Here is a 24,956-nt window from a genome sequence, read left to right on the forward strand (position 1 = left end):
GTTAGGGAATCCCCAAATGTATTCAGTCGGTCTAACAGCCGCAAATCATGCAGCTGCGGAGACAAAAACATAATCTACGAGCACGCCCAAGATACTCGGAGAACACCTGAGCATGCTTGGAAATTTCGAGTAACGAGCATACTCGCACATCACTAATTAAAATAAAAACTGTTTCATGCTCACCTTCCAGCTCCCCCAAAGATCCAGCACAGGCCAATACAGAGGTCTGGGACCATTTTAGAAGCGATACCTGCTCAGTTCCGAAATCAGAGGACCGCTACAGAGGTCATGTGACAATAAGAGCGCATCATCAGAGGTTGCAGCGGTCCTCTGACTTCCGAATAGAACAGGCATCGCTTCCGGAACTGACTCAGACTTCCAGAGTGGCCTTTGCTGGATCCACAGAAAGCTGGAAGGTGCCAATACCTTTGTCTTTTATTTTCCTGAAAAAAATATAGGACAAGCCCTTTAATAATATTGCAAAAAATATTGTTATCCATGCTGAGACTGGTCTCACACAGGCTCATACTGCCATATAAGAGCAATGATGTATGAAATGTATTTATTTTAATGTAATCTAGCATTCTGGAACGCCCAGCACCGTCCTCTTTGGATACCAGTTAACAAGATTTAATATGGTCGATAATTCGTTCCCCGACATCATGTGTCAAATGAGTCAGAGGCCCCATACACATTAGATAGATTAGCCGGTCCCACAAGTCCCACTTACTTGTAGATGGAGAATGGTGTCAGAACATTTGACTTGGTTTTGTACTCTAAGATCCATTGTGTTTGTCACCGGCCCTGGTATATTAGCAATTCTGGAGGGCAGACCCAGGCTTTGTCTTACACTTTCAACTTCAAGTGTGTAAGCGAGAGCTTAAGAAGGAAAGTTGGACAAGATATGAGAACTTAATTAGCAGCTCTGAAGAATTATGTAAATACAAAATCCTTGAAAAGTCCTTACTTAATCTTGGATTGTAGTCTTTAGGTACTGCTGTATACGATAAGCAGACTTTTACCGTCAAACTGGAAAATAGAAATGTGTCTGAGATAAGGTCTTGTACAATTTCCTTACAAAAATCCTATTACAAAAGACATTGATATGTATCCTACCAGATTCCACTGGGCACCACACAATTTTTCTTATTATAATCTATCTTGTCTGGTGTCACTTCAATTGTTTTCTGGATGCTGACCACTGGACGCGACCTAAGAAGGAAAAAGGTCCACAAAATGACCAATTCATAATTCTGCAGGATGCACCTGTACAGATCAGAAAGATAGATTTACCTTACCTGAATACACTTATAGAATCTGACAAAGATCCCACTGCAATATCTGGATATGAATTCTTATCTATATCCATATTTCCGGCAACTGAGTAACCAAAGGATTTGGTGCTTGTGCTCCGACCATCAATGATCTACATGTAAGAAAGTTTTAGATCAGTTTTAATAAATATTGTCCATTGTGTAAAGCAATGTTGATCGTTTTTAGCTTTAGATAACACTATACAGGCAATGTCATCATCTAGCCCAGGCCATATATTTCACAACAGTCCATTCATGGTAAAGATCAGTTTTCCTAGGAGGGACATGGAGTGGCATGTAGCAACGATCAGCTGATTGAAGAACCTTGGAGGCTCAATGCTGCCAGGTGGGAGAAGGGATGTAGCTATTGTGGTGCAGTCATTACCAGCGTCCTGAAACCTAAAGGGATGAAAGGGTCCTCTGCTATACGTGGTGGTACATAGTCAGTGGCGAGCCCTGTACAGATTTTACTTTGGTGCCCAGGAACTTCAAGTTATTCCTTCTTTTAAAGACATTTTCTTAAAGCTGATAACTGCTTTATATGGTTATTTCCACCTTCATAGATGGATATTGTTAGATAGTTCTTGTGAAAACAAGCACTTTCGTAATTTACTACTTAGTAAAACTTACGGCCATTCTTGAGATATTAACACTTTTCTCTTGTTTACAGCTCGTAGCCTAAGATACCGACCACCACTTCTGTGTAGTTTATAAGCACTGCACTGAAGCTGGCCGGGATTAGGAGGTAACAGTGCAAGCCAGCGATCCTAGTTAGCTTCAAAACAGTGCTTACAAGCTCATTAGAAAACAGCTGCTAAGCACTGCACATGTTCTGCTGTGTTGCAGCGTTGGGTCGGTCTCCAAGGCAACAAGTTCTAAAGAAAAGTAAAGTGTTAATATCTCAAAACTGGCTGAATTTTTTTTTTTAACAAGAAATGGAAAAAACTGCTCAGATTTACAAGCACTGTCCAACAATACCCCTTCATGAAGATGAGAATAACCCTTTAACCCAGTGTTTCCCAAACTCTGGTCTTCACGACCTTCCCCCAAACAGTTCATATTTTCGTGATTTCCTCAGTATTGCATATTTGATGGAATTATCATCAAGGCATTAGAAATTGCCACAGGTTCTCTTACCTGTGCAATATCACAGAAATCCTGACAACATGACTTGTTGGAGGACTGGAATTTGGGAAATACTGTTTTAGTATTGAAAACAACCAAATATATTTTGTCTTAATAGGCATGAGCAATGTCCATAACGAAGGTTGAATAAATCTGCACTAGAATCATGACAACAATTGGTGCAAAATTAAGATTAATTTACCTGTGCTGGTTCAAGGTTGATGCCATCCTTGGAGCCATGATATATATAAACTTTCCCATAACCATCAGCGTACGGCGCTCCAACTGCAATGTCTAATGCAAACAAAATACAATCTGTAAGGTCCCAAAATAAATTAGTTCCTGAAATCCATTGTTATTACTCAGTGTCCAATGGAAACTAATAAAAAACAGATCAGAACGCTGGTGGTGTGGTCCCACTGCGCCACGGGCTGGGCTTACCCTGCAGGGGCGTGACTAAGTGTCTACCGGGTAGTCAATAGAGGCTCTGATGGCAAGTATAGACAGGGCCGCCGGTAGACACCAGGTACCACTCCAAGGCAGTTCACGGGACTGCAGCGTCTGACTGGAGGGTCAGAGACTCGGGTACGGGCTACAGGAGGGCGACCCAGAAGCATAGTGAGATGGTCCGAGGTCGAGGCAGGCAACACAGGTTCAGAATTCATAGCTGAGGTCAAGAGCGGAGAGATCAGGATATACGAGAAGGAAAGCCGGGTCAATAACAGGCGAAACAAAAAAGGAATACGCCAATAGAGGAACCTAGATACTGAGGGTGCCTTCACGTTGCGTTCAGTCACCCTTTCGGTGGCACGTCGTGGCTTATGTCTGAACCCCCCCACAAAATGGGATTCGAGCGTATATGCTGACGGGGCCATAGAATATAATGCATAATTTTTGGGTGTATACGCTTACTGGAAGCGGACATGCAGACACAAACATTAGAATACCATTTTACAGGGGTTTCGGACGTAAGCCCCGAAGGGACCATCAAACAAGTACCTGAACACAATGTGAAAGCACCCTGAGCTACTGGAGCCTAAAGGTATCTTCACACTAAACAACTTTCCAATGAGAATGACAACGATCCGTGACGTTGCAGCGTCCTGGATAGCGATCTCGTTTAGTTTGACACGCAGCAGCGATCTGGATCCCGCTGTTATATCGCTGGTCGGAGCTAGAAGTCCAGAACATTTATTTGGTCGCTAGATCGGCATGTATCGTCATGTTTGACAGCAAAAGCAACGATGTCAGCAATGTTTTTACATGGAGCGTGAACGATAAGTGAGTTGCCGTTACGTCACTGGATCGCTCCTGCATCGTTCTGGAGTTGCTGTGTTTGACGTCTCTGCAGCGACCTAACAGCGATGCTCCAGCGATCTAGGTTAGGTCGGATCGTTGTCTATATCGCTGGAGCGTCGCTTAGTGTAACGGTACCTTAGGTTCAGGAGAGGAATGAAGGGTATAATCAGATAAGCCGGGGAAGCAGATCTCTGCAGGACAGAATGGATACAAATTCCTGCACCAATGGTATGTTAGCCCCTACCTATAGAGACTCCCACCACTGTGGAGCCAATATTATGATTTGGTTTTGAGATACACTCAGAAATTTTACACCATAAATCACTGATTTTCTTACCAGGGTATCCATCTTGATTTACATCTCCCACGTTCTTCACAGAAATTCCAAACATAGAATCCTTGGGGCCTGTAATTCGGATTGGCTTAACGTCCTCCCATTTTCCTTCCTTATTTATGTACACATACATAGCTCCTCCTATGTCTTTGTTATCCTTGTCAAAATATTGAGGTGCGCCAACAACTATATCCTGCCACCTGGAGAAGACAAACCTGAGTCATCAGTAGCAGGCAATACGTTGTCATGTTTTTTTTTCTTATCAAATACTATTTTTTGTTAAAATATGTGTCTGTGTAGATGTTCTTTTCTATCATGGCTGATTTCTTCCAAAAACAATGCCATAGTTGTTGACGTTCTGTGTCTGATATCACAGTTCATTTTCATTGTAGTGATTGTTCTTTGCTCAAGGTCCCTGATTGATCAAACAGTTTTCTTGCCAGAATTCCGGCATAAAACTGTCTGAAACTTCGCAAACTTTTTGGAAAACTTTTGGCATTCTTACATCAACCCCGGCGAGCTACACCAACTTTTTGAAATATGGGCAAAGGGGATGTGACAAAGCGCCACCAAAAACATTCATCCATAACTGGAGTACCGAGATAGCGCACAGCATCTGAAAGTTGTGCAAAATCATTAAGAGGCACATCTTACTCCAACACATTCTTAATGAAGATTGAAGTACACAAGGCCGGTCTTGATGAATCGGGGCCATAGAATGTAATATATAGGCATCACTGATGACCCTGAGGACTAATAAACATTTCTACAACCCAAAACTGAGAATCTAATCCATAAAGCAAAAAAGTCAACGCTTTTAAGCAAAAAACTCATACCGTCAGGTGGACTGTCGATTACTTTATTTCCGTGGAATGTATTAAAACAATTTTTGCGATTCATTTTCAGTTCAGTATAGAAAAACCTGCTTCCAATTGGTATAAACTTCTACTTTACATGAAGCTCATTTACGCAGCAGAGTAATTAGATTATGACTAATAGGAAGGATGTGATGTCTGCAGCTTTTAATATGAATATATCTCCAGCATTGTGTTAGACAGAGGGTCTCTGTTATCGGCTGCCAAGGTTCTTATCAGCTGCTGTCATCGGTGTGTGCTGCGTTCTCATTAGTACAGACTAGCCACAGACTCCCTAATGGCAAGGTTTAAATCACATCCTTTAAAAATAGAAAACAAATCCACCAGAGGAAATTCCATAAAGGGGTTTTCCGAGATCGTAAAAAAAATGTGGCCAAGTTCAGGCAATGTGAGAAAATTAAAAAAACAAACAAACATACATTCACTTGTTACTGTACCCTCTCCTAGTGTATCCTGACCCATCCCCTGTAGACTGTGAGCCCTCGCGGGCAGGGTCCTCTCTCCTCCTGTACTTGTGTGTGCCTTGTTTTGCTCATGTTTATTGTACTTGCCTATATTTGCCCCTTCCACGTGTAAAGCGCCATGGAATAAATGGCACTATAAAAATGTATAATAACAAAAATAATAATAATATATCTCCCTCCACTGCCGTTTACAGTGATGTGCCGCAATCCCTGACCTCAGCGGTGTATGACACCAGACCCCTAAGGCCAGTGATTGGCTGCAATGCGCACATGCTGCAGACAGTCTTGCCATATAAATGCTGAGTCAAATTTTTATATGGCCTCGTAAAAACCCTTTTAGTATAACTTGCCACACACTGCTAGATCACAGGACATTGCATAGTAGTAAATGTAATTGTCTTTGTCTTATAATTAAATGGGTTTTCCTAGCCCTTTCTGGGTACACCACTGTCTCATCACCACTGCTCTGGTGATTTTTTACAGGCTGCAGTGGTATAGTCATGACTACAATGCACATGACCACTGGTGCCGATCATTGAGTTTGGCAGCTCATACTATCTAGATTGGCTGCAATGGTAATGTGCATAGTAGTCTTGATATCACTGCTGCAGCCTTAGTCCAAGAGTCCTTCTCCAGTCCAGCACCACTGACGGCTCTGTGCTGATTCGATTAGACCCCCCACAAGGTCCAAAGCCATAAAAAATCCAAGATTCTAAGGCACCTAAAAAATGGGGATAAAACATAACCTTTATTCCATTAATTCCATAATTCCATCCTTACAAATCACATGGTGAAGTACAATTGAGGTAGACAAGTGAAGCAAAATGTCCGGCAAAAGGCCTGGCTGCAGAAGAGGATACATGGTTCTGTGTCCCTTATGAGTGGCTTGGAGAAAAGGATTTTACGGTGAGTACACAAAAATCCCTATTTTGGCCCGAAAGGGCCTTTTTCAGTCCAGAAGTGTAATAAAAATGGCTGTACTTCACCATGTGATTTTTAAGGATGAAATAATGGAATAAAGGTTATGTTTTATCCCCATTTTCTCTGGTGCCTCGGAATGTTGAATTTTCTATCAATGCTGAAGCCTGTAAACAATCACTGGAGAAACAGAGAAGAGGCAGCGTTGGACCCAGGAAGACTCAGTAGTCTTATTTTTATTTTACCCTTCAATATAGTGTTAATTTTTCTGCAAGTTTTTGTCACTGGTAGACATTATCAGTTATAAAGGTTCTTCACCATATAAGTAGTTTACTGCAGCATCTGATGCACTTGGAAGATTTTTACAATAACAGACATGTCTACCTGAATATTTTTAGTGAAAAATCAGAGTAGCTTGATGCTATCGGAGACTTTAATGGAGCTTTTGTAAGTAAAACAGGAACTAGGAAAAGGAAGACAAGAAGCTGCTGACGACAGATAAATCGGTCACAGCAATCAAGTTGGCAATGGGAAAAACAGTGTAAAATAAAAATACACAATCATGAAATAGCCAAGATCCAAACGAAAGGTTTAGGAGGTGCCAGTGTATACAAGTTTTTTTTTGTTGGGGGAGGGTTGATGAGAAAATAAGCTTCTAACATAGGAAGAAGACAATAGGGGTCTAAGTTAGCTAGGGAGAATGGAAGGCTTTACATTGTGAGGAGGGGTATTAGAGCTGGACTAAGTGTCTCCAAGTTCATGAAAAGAGAGTAGAAAATAGGTGTATTATGGTAAAGAACATACATTTTGAAGGTTATTTAAGAAGATATGTGGTTCTGCATTTATTAAAAGACAAGCATACTGAGGAAATGGAGAACCCACAAAAGCAGACATGAGAATACCCAATGAGCAGAAACAGGACAACAAAAATTATAATGCAAGGGGGGTAGACAAACCAATGGATCTAGAGACATTAAAGGGGCTCTCCAATAATGTAATAAAATGGCCTGTGTCACATATTTCAAATGGTAGCCCACCCTACTCACATGTCAGGAAGGGCTGCAGTCTTCAGAAACACAGCTCCCGAGACCAATGTCTCAACTGACAGAGGAGCTGTATCATATACTCACATATTGGAGCTGCCAGAAAAGTGTGTGACAGATTAAGAAATAAATCTGGTATTCAGCTGACTTAGCAAGGAGGACTGAGGATAGAGAAAAAAATCTGTGCTCAGTCAGTCAAGAAGATTTTTAAGTCCTCTGATGTCACATTCCTTCTCCTCGTCTCACTGAGGCACATGTGCTTACGATACTGGTCTTCTGTCAGTTGAGACACTGGTCTTAGAAGCTGTGTTTCTTCAGACCTCAGCCCATTCCTGACACGTGACGAGGACGGGCTGCCATTTGAATCATGTGACGGAGGCCATGTTATCACATTCTTGTAGAACCCTTTTAAATGGCTCTCTTAATGACAGAAGACATTTAAAAGGAAATTGTCATGTTAAACATTCAGTCTGAAATGCCAGCAGCTTGTTATAGTGCAGGAGAAACTGAATAGATCAATATATTTTCTATTACTAATAATTTTTAGGGGGGGTATTGAGCACATATTTCGTGGAAGTTCAATGGGTGTCCTCAATCAATGACTGCCGACTATCTTTCTATTTTGTGCATAGAAGGCAAATTTGCCAATTATTCAGTCACCCCGCCCACTGGACTCTTAAGTCCCGAATAAGCAGGGATTTAAATCTATAGGTTTACAAGTTATCCTGGATCTTTTATACATAAACTATATATAAATCTGCACAGCTTCTCCTGTTCTACAATATGACTGGACAGCACTTTCATTTAGACAAGCTTCTTTCATTTCAGATTAATTTCAAGGAAAAGATTAGAGATCTGAGGATTGATAGAGGTGAAGGAAGCGTCTATGACCCATTCAGCCTTTGGCAGCCAACAACACAGCAAAAACAGGACACGGTGCACTTTTAGGAGACTTATTTCAGAATCCCATTGACAAATGATCTTACTTGTCACCGTTGAGATCTGCTACCGCTACATCATAACCAAATGAAGAAGCCAGTCCCTCCCCTTCAAAGATAAACTCGGAAGACAGCATTCTCTCATTTGGTGGAAACTTCCTTAGAAGAACCACGGCTCCACTGTGATTGGCTCTTGGGGCGCCCGATACAAATGTCATTTCATCCTGTGACGTAATTCCTTTACTAGAATCCAAAGAAAAACCTGCAAACAGGAGCAAAAAAAAAAAAAAAATTAAATAGGGTAAAATGACTGTGTAGTGCATACTGAATGTAATGTGGGTAAAATGTAAAAGGGTATTCTGACATGCAGAAGGGTAGGAAGCTCACACCTTCTCAATCACCTTCATGATTCACATAATTAACATCTATATTGGACAGAATAGATGACCTTGTATGAATGAGATCTATAATAAAATCTCTCCATTTAGAGGACTCCATATCATTTATTGTGGATGTGTGGCCAGAAATTGATCATGACGTGACCAAACTCTTAAAGGGTTTCACCATATTGCAATGAGCTAGGTGCTTGGAAAAGCTGTGGCTATGTACATGCAGGGGAAAACTGAGATTTGCTGTTTGTAGTGGCTCACTGCTGTAGTTAATACAGGGGGAATCAAGTGGGCTGCTCCTCGTAACCTAAAAATTCCTTAATCAGGTATATAAGCAGACAGTGGCATAACCTGAAACACTTTTTCCCCAATGCAGAGCTCGACAGCTGCAACACATGCAGGGATTTTCTAACAAACAGGCAATGCCTACATGTGTTGTGGCTGTCAAACAGCTGCGAGACATACAGCGGTGGCGACTCGAGCATTTTTTTTGAGAACACCGAAAATACTCGATTAGGACAAGAGCATGCTCAGATAACACCTTAGCCGAGCACGCTCGCCCATCACTGCTCTGCACCCACTATAGATACATGCCTTTGGATAGAAATTATTTTTCACAACCATTTTATTTCATAGGTTATGCTCCATATAGTAAGTCACCTCCTATCCAATGGAGGATAACTACTGATTGCTGGGGCCCCAATCAGCGGTCCTGAGAACCAGGCTTTGGAGTCCGGGAACCGGTTCTACTTGATTCTGTGACACGTTATATGGCTGAAACAGTTAACTATAGTTTCATTGAAAACATTAAGCATATACGCCATTGCAGTTTAGCCATTGTTTGGTATATTGAATGGAGTGGAGGTGCTTATGCTCGGCCTTCGCTCCATTCATTGTCCATGGGACGGTCAGAGAGCGCGAAAGCCCAGTTCTTAGCCATTTCCTATATTTGTACTAAAAATCAAGCTTAAATTAAAAAAAGTAACTGAATAAGAGGGGTAAATGCAAACATTACTCACATCCGATCCCTGAACCTTGGGACTGACGTAATATTCAGTATTATTATTAGCCGCTGCCACTGCATTGCTGTAAGACCTCATTCACACCTGCCCATATTTAATGAATCTTCAGTCCTATGTGCAGCAGGTGTCAAATACTTGTGTGTTGGTGCTTCTTTACTTCTTTATTGGTATAGTTGCACATGTAATGCATTTTTAAAGGGGCTGTACACTTTATTTTAATAAATGTGTTGGGGGCATGATTTTATGGCACATTCTAATATAAAAGTATTACATTTACTCCACTCGCTCTTGCTATTGCAGCCTTCCTCATATACTGCACAGCTTTCCTGCTCTTAGAATGCCTGCTGATGGAGGAACATGTGACCAGACCCGCCCATCTGACTCCACCAATAGAAAAACAACTCTCCCATGTGCAGTGCTTTTTAATTGGAGGAAGGTGACGGACGGATCTGGTCTCATGCTCTTCCATCAGCAGAGCTGCACAGAGGAGAGCTGGAATCGAAAGTTCAGGAGGAAAACCTTTAAAACTAAACTATATGCACACAAGGAATTCTGACACCAGGTTTTTGCTACAAGAGCTGAGAACACCATGATGTAGAGACAGAGACCCTGATTCCAGTGATGTATCACTCACAGGGTTGCTTTCTGTAGTCTTGCTAAAACCTCTATCTTATCTGCTGATGATCTAGCAGTTCTCTGAATACTGAGCCCTATGTAACCCGCCCACACCACTGATTTGGAGGTTTCTATGTAAAGCGTAGATAGGTTAAAAAAAATCTGCCAATCGGTGGTGGGGGGCGTGGCTGGACTACCTTGATAGTCCTCTAGTGATAATCTTCTGCTGATAAAACAATGATTTTATAAAAACTTCATAAGATCAGTGTTACATCCCTGGAAACACGGTCTGTGCCCCTACAGCATGCTGCTCTCAGATTAGGTTGTAAACATCTGGTGACAGATTCCCTTTAATATAGTTCTGTATGGTTCTTCAAAAGTTTCATAAAATCATAAAGTGAAACTGATACTGAGAGCCAAGAATGGGAATGAGAACGTTCCATTTCATGCACATGTTGGTGAACTCATCATGGTGCTGACATTTACTACATAGTGATGACTTTGTGCTGTCCGCGGCAATGAACGGTGGGTGATTTCACAAAGCATAGCACATTCCACAATGAACCACAAACCTAAGTAGCTATTGCTTGACACATCAATCGATTTGTGACCCCTTGAATTTGGGGGCTCAGATTTATAAAGAAATTGATCTGGATCAGTATTGGACATTGTTGTCATAAAAAGGAGACCTGTGTAAGTACAACAGCAAGAAGACAGAAGAGGAAGAACATTCAGTGTGACACACAAGAAAGAAACATTTCATCATTCCACCCAACAGTTTACGAAGACAAGAGAAGAAAATGACATGTCCTTTTCCTAATAGATTCCTCAGTATACGTGTATGCACCCTCAATACAATGGAAAGTTACCTAAGTAACTGTTAGCTGGAACAGGCACTAAATCGGGATTTCGTTTTGTTTCCCCACCAGTCTCATAAGGACCATCTTCAAAAACGAACAGGTCATCAAATGTACTATTTTTGTGTTCAGCTCGAACAAAACCTGAATGAATGAATGATTGAATGAATGAGTGAAATGACAAATTAAAATAGGCTAGAAATATGGCAAAGAACATAACAAAACAAGTGGAATATATGTTTCAAATATACAAACAAAAATTATTCTTGGGCATTTTTTGGGACTACAATATGAGATCAGCTTGGGGGTCATCTTGTAGCACTTTCAGCTGACTTGAATGGTACGGAGCCGCAGAACTGCCAAGAGTACGGCGCTGTGCATGGAGAGCTGCAGCCCCTTCCCTCGGCTTAAAGTCAGCCCCACACCAATCTGCTATTGCAGTCAAAGAAGACCCCTTTAAATGGTTTTGTAATGGAATACATAAACTAAAGATAATATGTAATGGGGATATAATGAGCACTGAGTATTGTAGTTGTCCAATATCTGCCAACATGCCCGCTTTATTTAATCCATGACAAATTTATATCAGGGAGGCTTGTTGACCCCCCTCTAATGCTCAACGAGCATCTTCCTCGCCATGACGGTAGATCTAACAAACGCTATGGTATAGTCCTATGATATACCATATCGATATATCAAGACATTGCACTGAATCTGTTGGTTGTGACCCTCCGCTGACTCTAGAATGAAGTAGCCACCTCAATTTTTTCTCCTTACACATAGTAAAAGCCTACCAAACGCCACCAACCTGGGGGCAGGAGGGCCCCTGTTTCCATTCATTCTATAGATTGACAGACATCTGCCAACGTCCATGACATCTACTTCTATGATCAAACCAAGCTATCTAAGCTTGATGATTAACCCGTTGGCACTATGGTGCTTGCTGTATACGTTAATGTTGGAAGGTGACAAGGAGTGCATCGACTGGACTCAGGAGCCAAGCTTGCTCCATGCCCAAAGGAAGTTGGCGGCTGTAATAAACAGGCTCCGGCTCCTGGCATCTAAGCTTTTATCCAGAGGAAGAGGTCTCCCTCTGTCACCCTGAGAAGCAGGGTACTGATGGATTGGTAACACCCTCAGGTCTAACATCATAGTATCATCCCTGGTAGTGACAAGGCATAATTAAAAAACATGGAATTAAATGTTTAAAACTTCAAAGTGTTACTGGAAAAAAAGGGTTAAATATTCTAAAAAAGTCAAACATCAAAAGATAAATTATGTATACAGTATATAAAACGCTCCTATTTATTATATTAAAAAAAACATAATCAATATGACCACTTCTATAACGGTCCAAACTGTTAAAATATCACATTAATTCTCCAGAAGACTGAGTGCTTTATCAAATGAAAAAATAGTGGATGAATTTTGCTCACCTACTCCAAAAATGGAATAAAAGGTCATACAAATAATTGAAAAGCTTAAACAATGCAATAAAAAATACAACTCATCCTGCAAAAAAAACCAAGCCTTCAAATGTTTATTTTTTAGAGAAAAATGATTAGTCATGGCTTCTGGAAGGCAGGATAAAAACACCATAAATTAATAATGCTAAACAGATATTTGTAACAAACTGCCCTGTACAGTTTCTGCATAGGTAAAGTCAGTGTATGTCACATTAGCTTTATATGAAGCTACAGTACTAGTGGGATACAGAGCCTGAGGATCTCACACTGCACTATCACCTTAAAGGGGCTGTCAGGCATCACCAAAAACTTTACAGATGGCATTGAGGGCTTAAGAAAATAACAAAATCAGGCGTACGCACCTGCTGCTACGCTCATGGGTACAGTGTAGGTGGTTTGCTGCAGGAGCAGATGCCATAAAGGCACATTCTTTAGTCACTACACCTGGTCAGGTGACCCAAAATAGCAACTCAGAGTTGACATGCTGTGCCGGTCACCACCGGTACCACCAGAACATCCTGTGCTGGATCCATGGGGGTAACAGCAGGTGAATGTGTCTGATTTGGTTTTGTTTTTTAAGACATCCATACTGCCTGTAAAGTTTTTGTTGTGGCTGGCCAACCCCTTTAAAGGGAACCAGTCACCATTTTTTCCACTATATCCTAAGTCCATCACCTTTCAGCGCCATGTGACAGCATTCTATAATGTATACTCCAATTCATCTTGCAAGGCAAAAAAACGACCTTTTATTATACTCATCCAAATAGAGCGGTCCGGCGCCTCCTCTCTCCTTGCGATCGTGTGGATGACGCGTCCTATGTCAGCCACACAGTGCTCTCCTTCGCTCTTCTGCACAGGCGCACTTCTCTTTGCCCTGCAGAGAGCAGAGTAAAGTACCACAGTGCACATGCTCCGCCACTCTTTGGCCTTTCCCAGCGCATGCGCAGAACAGTACAGGGCAGAGAGAAGTACGCAAAGGGGAACGCTGTGCGGATGATGTAAGACGCATCATCCACACGAAGCACAGGAGAAGAGAGGAGGCACCAGGCCAAGACCAGCAACCCCCAACCATCTGGACAGCCCATAGGCGAGTATAATAAAAGGTCTCTTTTTTGCCTTGCAGGGCGAATTAATATCACTTGAAGCTGAAAGGTGGTGGCTGTGGGTTATATCAGAATAAACTGGTGACAGGTTCCCTTTAAGTTATCAGGATCTCTTGGTATCTAAACCTATTGCTGTACTGCTGTCATTATACTCCCTGTAACTATCTCTCTCTATACAGTGGGCAAAATAAGTATTTGATACACTGCGGCCGATTTTGGAAGTCTTACCACCTACAAAGAATGGAGAGGTTACATCAAATACTTCTGTCATGCAATAAAATGCAAATTAATTATGTAAAAATCATACAATGTGATTTTCTGGATCTTATTTTTAGATTCTGTCTCTCACAGTTGAAATGTACCTACAATAAAAATGACAGACCTCTCCATTCTATGTAGATGGGAAAACTTGCACAATCAGCAGTGCATCAGATACTTATTTTACCAACTGTATACCTGAAAATTCTAAAAGGGTCATCATTTTGTAAGAACTCAATTGCAACATATCACCATGTGATCGTAGAATATTCAGAAGTAGAGAAGATGATCTCCTGAAGCTTCTGAGAGAGCACAAGCTTGCACACGTAAAGGAGCTTAACAAGTGATGGGACTGCATACCTTTCCAGTTGTAGGTCCCAGGTGCGCCAAACACAACATAGTGATAATCCTTTGTAAAGGTTGCAGCAACACCTTGCTGACAAGATCCAAATTTCTCATGACCCCTGAGTCGTCCATCACAAAAATTCCAGTCTCCTCCATCCATTTCATCTGAGATAGTGAGGTCTTGGCTCAGCACATAACACCTTCCGGTGATATCACGAGTTTCTTGGGGCGTATTCACGAATCTCCTTCTTTCATATCGGTGAGCACAAGTCTATGGGTTTACATACGACATATTACACATTGAGCAACACTCGAGAAGGTTTCTGCACAAGACTCCATTACCACCACCACCTCGCCCCTCGCTTCGCCCTTTCAATGGACACTCATTCTTATATCTTGTGGATAAATATACATTAGTAAATATGTGCTATGGCGTCAAAATAATCAGTGGTCCTAATGATATTACTAAAGCATAATGATGGGATATTCCTAAATTAGGGTAATTTCTTACAATAAGTTTTTATTAAAAGGGAAATATTTTTGTCAGTACTTACCACAACTTTGCCTCCTGGTCCTTGACTTTGAACACTAACACCCATCCATTGGTTTTCTTTACTCTCGGATGACAGGTCCACTGTAGAGGTAAGTATTCATTTTTAATCGATAAAGTATTAATTTCTTTACAGGTTATTATTTGGGTGTATTATCTTGCTTGGGTCAGATTTATGGCATTATACAAAAAAAAAGAAGCATTTCTGCAATGGTTTTGTTTAAACACCGCATTTTTCGCCCAAATTTTATGCAAATCACAGCAAAACAAAAAAAAAACACATAACTGGCCCATGTTAATTAACCCCTTTGCATCAATTAGCAATTATAGGAAAAAAAAGCCCTCAACGGATTTTTGGTAAAATCTATAATATTTTGTAATATATATCAATTTGTGCTATGGGTTGAGCATGCGCATCTCTGCTCTATTCAAGATAGGGCTATTCAGAGTCCCATCTCCAGGTCCAAGAACCCTGTTCTTATGATGGCTGGGGGTCTCTGTGGTTTGACCCCTAGTGATCAGTAATGTATCGCCTATACTATAAATAGGGGATAACTTACTATTTTGGAAATAACCCTTTAAACCTTTTCCGACATGTGGCATAATAGTACGCACATAACAGACTCCCCCTATTTGGTGCGAGCTCAGGCGCTGAACCCACACCTTTCCAGGCACATGACCGCTGGTGTATACAGTTGACATGTGCCCGCAACAGCCACGGGTGGAATCGCAATCCACCCGCGGCTGTTAACTACTTAAATACCGCTGTCAATCTCTTGTCAAAATGTTTAAAAAGAAATATATAAAAGTTCAAATCAGCCCACTTTCGCCCCATTCAAAATAAAACAATAAAAAAAATCAAATATACACATATTTGGTATTGCCGTGTTCAGAATTACCCGACCTATCAATATAAGAAAATAATTTACCTGATTGGTAAACGGCGTAATGAGAAAAAAAATTAAAACCGCCGAATTTCTTTATTTGGTCGCCGCTACATTGCAATAAAATGCAATAATGGGCGATCTAAAGATCGTATCTGCACCTAAATGGTATCAATAAAAACGTGAGCTAGATGCACAAAAAATAAGCCCTCACACAGCCCCAGATCACAAAAATGGTTACGCTACAGTTCTCGGAAAATGGCGGCATTTTTTTCTTAACAAATTTTGGATTGTTTTTCACCACTTAAAAAAAAGAACCTAGACATGTTTGTTATCTGTGAACTTGAAATGACCTGGAGAATCATAATGGCAGGTCAGTTGTAGCATTTAGTGAACATGGTAAGAAAAAACAACAACTTTTATTACCCGTTTTGCAGTACATGATGTGTTAAAACCAATGGTATCATTCAAAAGTACAACTTGTCCCGCAAAAACAAAGCCCTCACATGGCCATATTGAAAAATAAAAAAAGTTATGGCTCTGGGAAGAAGGTCAGCAAAAAAAAGAAAACATTAAACCGGAAAAATGTCACGGGGGTTAAGGGGTTAAGTATTTCAATGTCATACATGATGAAGAGAGAGTGCCCCATCGCCAAGACCAAAATGTGATCCAAGCACAGAACACGGCTATTTCCAGTAAGTCCCTTAGACAATGAATGTAATGTATTGGAGCGGAGGTTGAGCATGTGAACCTCCGCTCTATTCGAGACTTAACTCTACAGAGCCTGGTTCCCGTGTTCAAGAGTCCCTTTCTTGGGATGAAAAGAAAAGGCAAATGATCCAGCTTCCAATAGATAAAATGCAAGTCTTTAATTCAAAAATTTAAAAGATACATGCTCCTCGGACCTCACCATATCCCCGTGAGGAGAGCGACGCGTTTTGACTGCTACCGCAGTCTTTATCCAAGCTTAGATAAAGACTGCGGTAGCAGTCGAAACGTGTCGCTCTCCTCACTGGGATTTGGTGAGGTCCGAGGAGCATGTATCTTTTAAATTTTTGAATTAAAGACTTGCATTTTATCTATTAGAAGCTGGATCATTTGCCTTTTCTTTTCATGGATTTCACGACATATCAAGACTGAGTTCCGTGCTTCTCCTGGAGATCTGGTGAGCTGGCTTTTTCTTTCTTTTTGTACCTTTCTTGGGATGACTGGGAGCCCTAGAAGCTGGAGCCCCGATGATCATTAACTTATGTCCTATCCATAAGATAGGAAAAAAACCTACTAACTTGGGAATAAACCTTTAAAATTTTTCAGTGGAGCCAGTGCTTCATAGCAAAGGCCAAAATATGGTCTTATTATGGTGCACATTTTGTTACTCAGAACGATAGGCTATGAGGCTCCTTTTTTGTTCCATGCTCTTATGTTGAGCAAATTTCTCATCCCCTCCTTTGCATTTCCTTTGGACCCTCTTGTGCAGTAGTTGATGGGACCAACCGGAATAGGGCCACTAACTGGAAAGAGCCTGATGCAGTTGTAAGATCTTTATCTATGTCGTGTTATCTGTGCCCTCAAAGTATCAGCCTGGTCCACTTATAAGGTCAATACCAGTCTGAGATTTAAAATGCTGTAATTGTAATTTACCATTAGGAACAATGACGTCTATACTTTAACATACAATTGAATGGAAATGGTTGCCATTAATTTACCGGCATCGTCAAATTCAACCCTTTTGCACGCAGCAGTAGATGTAAGATCACAGGAAAACAATCCGCCTGATACATTAGCTTTCTGTGCAGGGAAGGCCTTTGTTCTAGGTGCACCAACCAGCAATCTATCAAATAAAAGAAAATCCTTGTTAGTTTCAAGGCTCCATAGCCCTGAAATATAAGTAGCTGTACATAAAAGGGTAGAGAAGGAATATACGGCACTCCTGGTGAGTGATTCAGGTGCCCAAGTAGCGTTCCAACCCGTAATCCAGTAGCAGCAATAAATAAGCTTGGCACTCAGAAATTTATAAAGGTGTAACAGATTTATTGGCAATCCACCATATAACGTTTCGGTCTGTTTAGATATTCATCAGAACTGATTGCCATCTGGGGGAGACTTGAGATGAGTGGAAGCAGCGCTGCTGTTTCGCTGTTGTTTAGTCTTCTGATGAAGGTCTAAACAGACTGAAACATTATATTGTGGTTTGGCAATAAAACTGTTACACGTTTGTTCATTTCTGAGTGACAAATTTATTGCTACGTCTATACACAGATGAGTCCCTAGCAATATAACATTTATAGCCTAGATGTGAAAACCTGGTAGCAACAGAAAGTAACCATAATAATCATTGTACGCAAAGGTTATCTAAGGGTATGTGCACACGTTCAGGATTTCTTGCAGAAATTTCCTGACAAAAACCGGACATTTCTGCCAGAAATCCGCATGCGTTTTTTTCAGGAGCTTTCCCAATGCATTAAATAACAGGAAAAATGCAAAAAAATCTGCAAAATTATTGAACATGCTGCTTTTTTTACTGCGATGTGTTTTTTTTCACGGAAAAAAAAGCATCATGTGCACAAAAATTGCAGAATGCATTCTAAATTATAGGATGCATATGTATGCGATTTTTATGCGTTTTTATAGCGAAAAACCGCGAAAAATCCTGAACGTGTGCACATACCCTTACAGTCAGCCACACGTTATATAACTGATAGACACAAACCTGAACCCTTTTCAACAGAGAGCATAATATTCTGGTTCAGACTGTTCTGCACGCCCTTCACACATGCACTTGTTAAATCCTTTCACCTTAAAGTTGTTGTTTACCTTTAGGGACTTTTTTCACCTAAATGTATGTATTTAGGGTTTAAAATAACTTTTGCAATTGGGTTTTATTAAACATTTTGTGTAATTTGTCTACTACAGACTCTTTGTTTCCCTACACATTCAACTTTGATGTGGTCTGTATTTATAAACAAGCAGACAGGAGATGAAGAGAAATAAAAGAGTTAAAAAGTTCTCAGTTCAGTCATTCTGCATAGAGCAATAGGACAGTGCAGCATAGAGGCTATAGAAGACAAAGGGTGCAAAATTACAACCTAATTTCAAAATTTATTTTTTAGCCTCAATTACATACATTTAAGTAATAAAAAATAACTGTACCTGAAGATTGACAACCCATACAATGATAAGCAAAAGTGTAACAATGTTTTGAACTTTTGACTTTCAGGTTCCATATTTCACCATCCACTACAGGTACTAAGGTGAGACTACCATCATTATAAAGACAATGATCTTGGCTGTCTCAAATAAATCTGACTTGAAACTATTTTGAAAATGATTAGTTATGCAGATTCTTGTCATTTCACTGCATTGTTACTGTTTTGCTCCTAAAATTTTATTTTTTATTGTTTTGTAAATCCAACTTTGACTTTCAACACTGCCTGAATCCTTCTGGACCAGATCAGATTCAAGCATGTCCCGACCAAAATCTGATCTCTAGTCTCTTCTACACGTTCCCAAAATTGGTGCATACTGGTCGACTCACTTGGGTATGTATACAGTTTTTTCTTCAACTGTAAAGTCAAAAGTTCAAAACATTGTTACCCTTTTGCTCATCAGTGTAAGCAGTGATTCCCAGATGTGATTCCTTGGAATTATGGCGATATTTGGAATCTAGTTGGATGGTCTACAAAGCACAGTAGCAACAAGCATTGACACTTTTATAGTACAGATAGGAAACTTAGCGAGCAATGGGTATTGGCAAGGTACGGCATGGACATAGGGAAAGCAGACAACAAATCCTGTCCAGAATATAAAGCTAACTCAAACTTCATTAATGGGGAAAAGATAGTGGAGGTTTAATTTTTTTTTAGGGGTTTCTGTATGTTAAAATGGGGATTACTGACATACGGACTAGATCATGCATTTGTATTCATCTTACTTACATTATTATTATTATTATTATTTATTATTATAGCGCCATTTATTCCATGGCGCTTTACATGTGGGGAGGGGTATACATAATAAAAACAGGTACAATAATCATGAACAATACAAGTCACAACTGGTACAGGAGGAGAGAGGACCCTGCCCGCGAGGGCTCACAATCTACAAGGGATGGGTGAGGATACAGTAGTTGAGGATAGAGCTGATCGTGCAGTGGTTTGGTCGATCGGTGGTTACTGCAGGTTGTAGGCTTGCCGGAAGAGGTAGATCTTCAGGTTCTTTTTGAAGTTTTTGGGTAAAACAGCCATCTAGACCCTAACCACTAATTGGCCTTCTGATAAAGAAAAAAGGACCTTATAGGCCTACTTAGGCTCCAGGGCCCATGTGCAAATGAAGCCTCTGCCTCCAACAATTACACCCCTGTAAAATCACTATCATTTGGTGTTTCAATGATCTAGCAAAATACTCAAATTAAAAATGGACAGTAGGATACATTTGGGCTACTTCATCTTTGGTGAGTTTCCAGTAGGCTATGTAGACGACCATTGTTTACTCTGAAGAAGCATATCTTTCCCAGTGCCACTGCTATTTCCTATCTACTGGCCAGTGGCGTACCACCAATGGCGGCAGGCCACGCTGCTGCTATGGGTCCCGTGAGAACCGTCACCACCCCTCATCCGACTTTCTTTGCATGCTTAACAGTATCGGCATCCTCAATGCCGAAACAGTTGAAAGTAAATTGTAACTCGCGTTTATGTACCAAGTAGTCTCATCCGGCTTCTCCTAATAGGAGAGAATTGAGGGAAGCTATAAAAGACAAATCACATACATGCGGTCAAGTGCTGGCCACCTGAAAGAGGAATACAGCAAAATTGTGACATTATGCATATCACATGCTGTCTGCCGTCACATAGATTGACTACAAACTTATCTTCTAAGACCGGACAACCCCTTTATATAAATATGAGGCTGCCATTACCTTTATATATGCATAATTAATACGAGAAAAGGACATGTTTTCTTTTGATTTGGGACAATAACTTTAATATTGTTACAACGCAGAAAGATTTCGACAGATATTCATTCTGATTACATTATGGCTGTACAAAGTTTATTAATGAGAAGGTCAGTGCAGCGGATCTGGAGTAATTCAATCTAAGACTCATACAATATGCCTCTCAGTTGCTCAGACTTGGCAATGACACCTATGATGAGGGTCTGTTTACAGCTGGAAAGGGCTGAAACTTTTAGATCTAAGCGGGAACGCAATCATTAAATTAAGCCAAGTTAAAATTAAGTATGAGCAACACAAAAGTACACACAGACCCACACACAAAAACGGACATTCTCAGATAGTGCTTTGAAAAACAAGCCCTTTGGCTTGTGTCTATTTAAAAGCGGTATTTTTTGTCTTTTTCCACCACCTTCCAATTCTTCTCCTCTCTAACATGTAGTTTCGGATCCACAGAGAAAAGCTAAAGCTACATCTACCGCTAAGTGTCTACTATATTAGGTAGGCGCGACTTTCTCCCAATAGCAAATGTACAGGGTAAAGGTGAATAGAGTTGTTGGATTTTTATATAGCCAATCTTTTTGTTCCTGAGGAAGATACGCTGTCAGCAGTGTACGGCATTTTAATTTTTTTTTTTTTTTTTTCGGTAAAATAATAGGCACCATAATGGAAACCCGATTGACCCCATTATAGTCCACTGGATCCTTCTAGTGTTGTTTAAACTATTACCGTACCTAACAAATCCAATTTCCGTATTAATTCCATTTCCAGAACAGAAGCTCTGAATTGCAAAACACAGATATGAGCAAAGAATTATAAACCCATGTAAAAACTGATCGTATTGAGTCAAATCGGAGAGTGATCATTGCATGTCTCATAAAAGTATGATACATTCCTGAAGGTTTTCATTTGTAAATTTTGTTAGGACTTGTTTTGCTAATGTACAGACAGATGAATAAGTCTGCATGCTAGGATGTGTGTCTACTCATTTATGTATATGTAAGTAACATATTATGAGTAGAGACAGCGTCGGACTTGAGCACCTTGGGCCCACCAGAGAAAATCATTCTTGGGGCCCACTATGTAGCTACATAGAAATAGATACAAGACCACCAATTGTGAGGTAAAAAGCACCAATATCAGGGTATAATATAAGGTAGTTCACGTCTTAATTATGTAGCAAGGGTTGGGGCAGCCCCCTCACAGAATATAATTTAGACCCTCACAGAATATAATTTAGCCCCCTCATAAAATATAACGCAGTCCCCTCTCATAGAATATAATGCAGCACCCCACAAAATATAATGCAACCCCCTCAGGTATAACACAGTCCCCACCATAGAATATAATGTAGCACCCTCATAGGGTATAATGCAGCCCCCCTCATATAGTATAATGCAGCCACCACAGAATATAATGTAGTCAACTGAGAGAATGCAGCCCCACCACAGAATATAATACAGCCCCCCATAGAGTATACTGTAGCCCCCTCACATAGTATGATGTAGCCCCCATAATATAATGCAGTCCCCCACAGAATATAATGTAGCCCTCCTCATAAAGTATAATGCAGCCCCTCTTCACCCCCATCATTGTCCTCATCACCACCTCCATCATTGCCTTCTCCCCCCACCACCTCCATCACTGCCCATTCCACCACCTGCATCATTGCCTCCTCCCCACCATCATTGTCCATTTCATCACCTCCATCATCACCTCCATCATTGCCTCCCCCCACCACCATCATTGCCCATCACCTCCATCATAGCCTCCCCCCACCACCATTGCCCATTTCATCACCTCCATCATTGCCTCCCACCACCACCATTGCCTATCACCTCCATCATTGCCTCCCCCACCACCATCATTGCCCATCACCTCCATCATTGCCTCCCCACCATCATTGCCTATCACCTCCATCATTGCCTATCACCTCCATCATTGCCTCCCATACCATCATTACCTATAACCTCCATTATTGCCTCCCCCACCATCATTGCCCATCACTTCCATCATTGCCTCACCTCACCCTCATTGCCCATCACCTCCATCATTCCCTCCCTCACCATGATTGCCCATCACCTCCATCATTGTCTCCCCCACCATCATTGCCCATCACTTCCATCATTGCCTCCCCTCACCTCCATCATTGCCACCCCACCACCACCATCATTGCCCATCACCTCCATCATTGTCTTCCCCCCACCATCATTGCCCATCACCTCCATCATTGTCTCCCCCACCAATATCATTGTCCTTCACCACACACACAGCTCACCGCAGCAGCAGCTCATCACACACACACACACACTCACACACACACACACTCACACGCAGGCACACAGCACAGCTCACCTCCCTGCAGCTCATCCCAGCAGCCTCTTTCTCGCTGGATTCCTGGAAGCTTTGTGACTGAGACAGCAGCACGCTGGATGATGACGTCATCCAGCTGGGCTGTCTCAGACAGGAAGCAGGACGCCGGGAGGTGAGCTGCTCTGTGAGCCTGTGTGCCTGCATGTGTGAATGTGTGCGGTGCTGTGTGTGTGTGGGTGTGCGGTACTTTGTGAGTGTGTGTGGTGCGGCTTTACATGCGGGCAGTGTTAGCTGCACCCTGCGGCTAACGCTGCCCGCTATTAAAGAGAAATGGTATTCACGCCTCTCCACGCCCATAGGGGCGTGGGGAAGCGTGAATATTCATTTTGCTTTAGCAGCGGGTACAGGATCCTGTCTCCAGCTGCTGCTACTGGCACAGGGTGGGCCCCCTTGACTCAGGGGTCCTATAGCCACTGGCAAGGGGCCCCTGGAGCAGTGGGGGCCCTAGGCAGCTGCTGGCCAGTATGCCAGGAGGTGTCAGTGCCTGGGCCCACCGGAGAATCCTCCGGTTCTCCAGTGGGCCAGTCCGAGCCTGAGTAGAGATGAGCGAACCTGAACTGTAAAGTTCAGGGTTTGCACCCTGAAGTCCAAACTTCTCCTGGAAATCCATTTTACAGTTCGGGAAAAAGAGAGAAGAGAAGAGAGAGATTTTCCAGCTCCAAATTTCTAGGTCTTATTGATTTTTATGGAATTCCCTTGGACTAAAGTTCAGTCGAACCATATGAACCTGAGCTTCCATGGTTCCACTCATGCCTAATCATGAGTTTTACTAAGATCGTTATTCCATAAATTAAAAAAACAAGGAATGTTCATCTTTTGGTGCTAAAAGATTTCACTTTACTGCAGCAATTAAACATTTCTTGGGGTACACATGTATAAGAAGGCATACTCTCCTTCCAAAACTAAAACTATCATGGCTAGGGGATTATAAGAAATAATACTCTGATGCAGGGGCGGACACAAACAGCAGAGGGCCCCTGTGCAAGAGCAATATAGGGCCCTTTAACGTCCAGTAGCTCATAATAATGCACAATTCCACCTGCTTTAGAGGTGGAAATAATTCCAGCATACCTGTGGGGCCCTTGTAAGGCTGTACTATTGAAATGTCCTCCCCCAGCTCTAATGCTCTATTGAATAAATGAGATGTAAGAGATTCACCCCAACATACACCCACAGTTCAGCACTCTAGCTGACCAGCCGGTGGTGACGTGGCTAGATATTGTCTACTGTTGACTAACGTTATTATAGTCCGATCTGTTCCTTTTACCCTTGTGGTATTGGAATAACTATTGCATAACGCAGATGGCACTGAACAGTACATTTTGGACGTGGACCCTCAGGTTGAAGCATGTACTATCAGCAATCAATCAACATCCTCCCTCTTGTGTGCCTGAAGGAGAAAACAGAAATTGGTGCTAATTTTAAGCTAGATTTACAAATATAGTACAAAAAATTATTTATTTATATATATATATATATATATATATATATATATATATACACATACACACACACACACACACATACATACACACACACATATATATATAATATTGTTATTGATTATATTAATTTATATAATATATAATTAGAATTATATTATAGATTATATTACATTATATGTATATATAATATTTTTTATTATTATTGTTTTCTTTGCCTAGTATTTGTGGAAAATTATAAAAAGCAGTGAAGAAAATATTCTGCTGGATCTGAACAAACCATTACATGCTCTAACATTCAGTAACTGCACCTTTGCAATTTACATGACACTAGATGATATCTATCAAGGTACCACATGGGTAGGGAGCATATGGGAAAGGGGAGGCAGCGCAAA

General features: G+C 41.2%; 1 protein-coding gene across 2 annotated transcripts in view; it reads right to left on the reverse strand.

The window, feature by feature from the left end:
• ITGA6 (integrin subunit alpha 6) overlaps nt 1-24,956 on the reverse strand; it is a 79,511-nt gene that overhangs the window by 22,287 nt on the left and 32,268 nt on the right. For both annotated transcript variants that reach the window (XM_077272693.1, XM_077272694.1), the window contains exons 2-12: nt 17,505-17,629; nt 14,919-14,998; nt 14,380-14,635; nt 11,205-11,336; nt 8,358-8,571; nt 4,075-4,271; nt 2,641-2,732; nt 1,299-1,426; nt 1,117-1,212; nt 968-1,029; nt 731-879 (exon numbers count right to left, since the gene is read on the reverse strand). In XM_077272693.1, the coding sequence (XP_077128808.1) occupies nt 731-879; nt 968-1,029; nt 1,117-1,212; nt 1,299-1,426; nt 2,641-2,732; nt 4,075-4,271; nt 8,358-8,571; nt 11,205-11,336; nt 14,380-14,635; nt 14,919-14,998; nt 17,505-17,629 (1,531 nt within the window). The remainder of the gene's footprint in view (nt 1-730; nt 880-967; nt 1,030-1,116; nt 1,213-1,298; nt 1,427-2,640; nt 2,733-4,074; nt 4,272-8,357; nt 8,572-11,204; nt 11,337-14,379; nt 14,636-14,918; nt 14,999-17,504; nt 17,630-24,956) is intronic.

Source organism: Ranitomeya variabilis, chromosome 7 (assembly GCF_051348905.1).
Source record: "Ranitomeya variabilis isolate aRanVar5 chromosome 7, aRanVar5.hap1, whole genome shotgun sequence".
NCBI lineage: Eukaryota > Metazoa > Chordata > Amphibia > Anura > Dendrobatidae > Ranitomeya > Ranitomeya variabilis.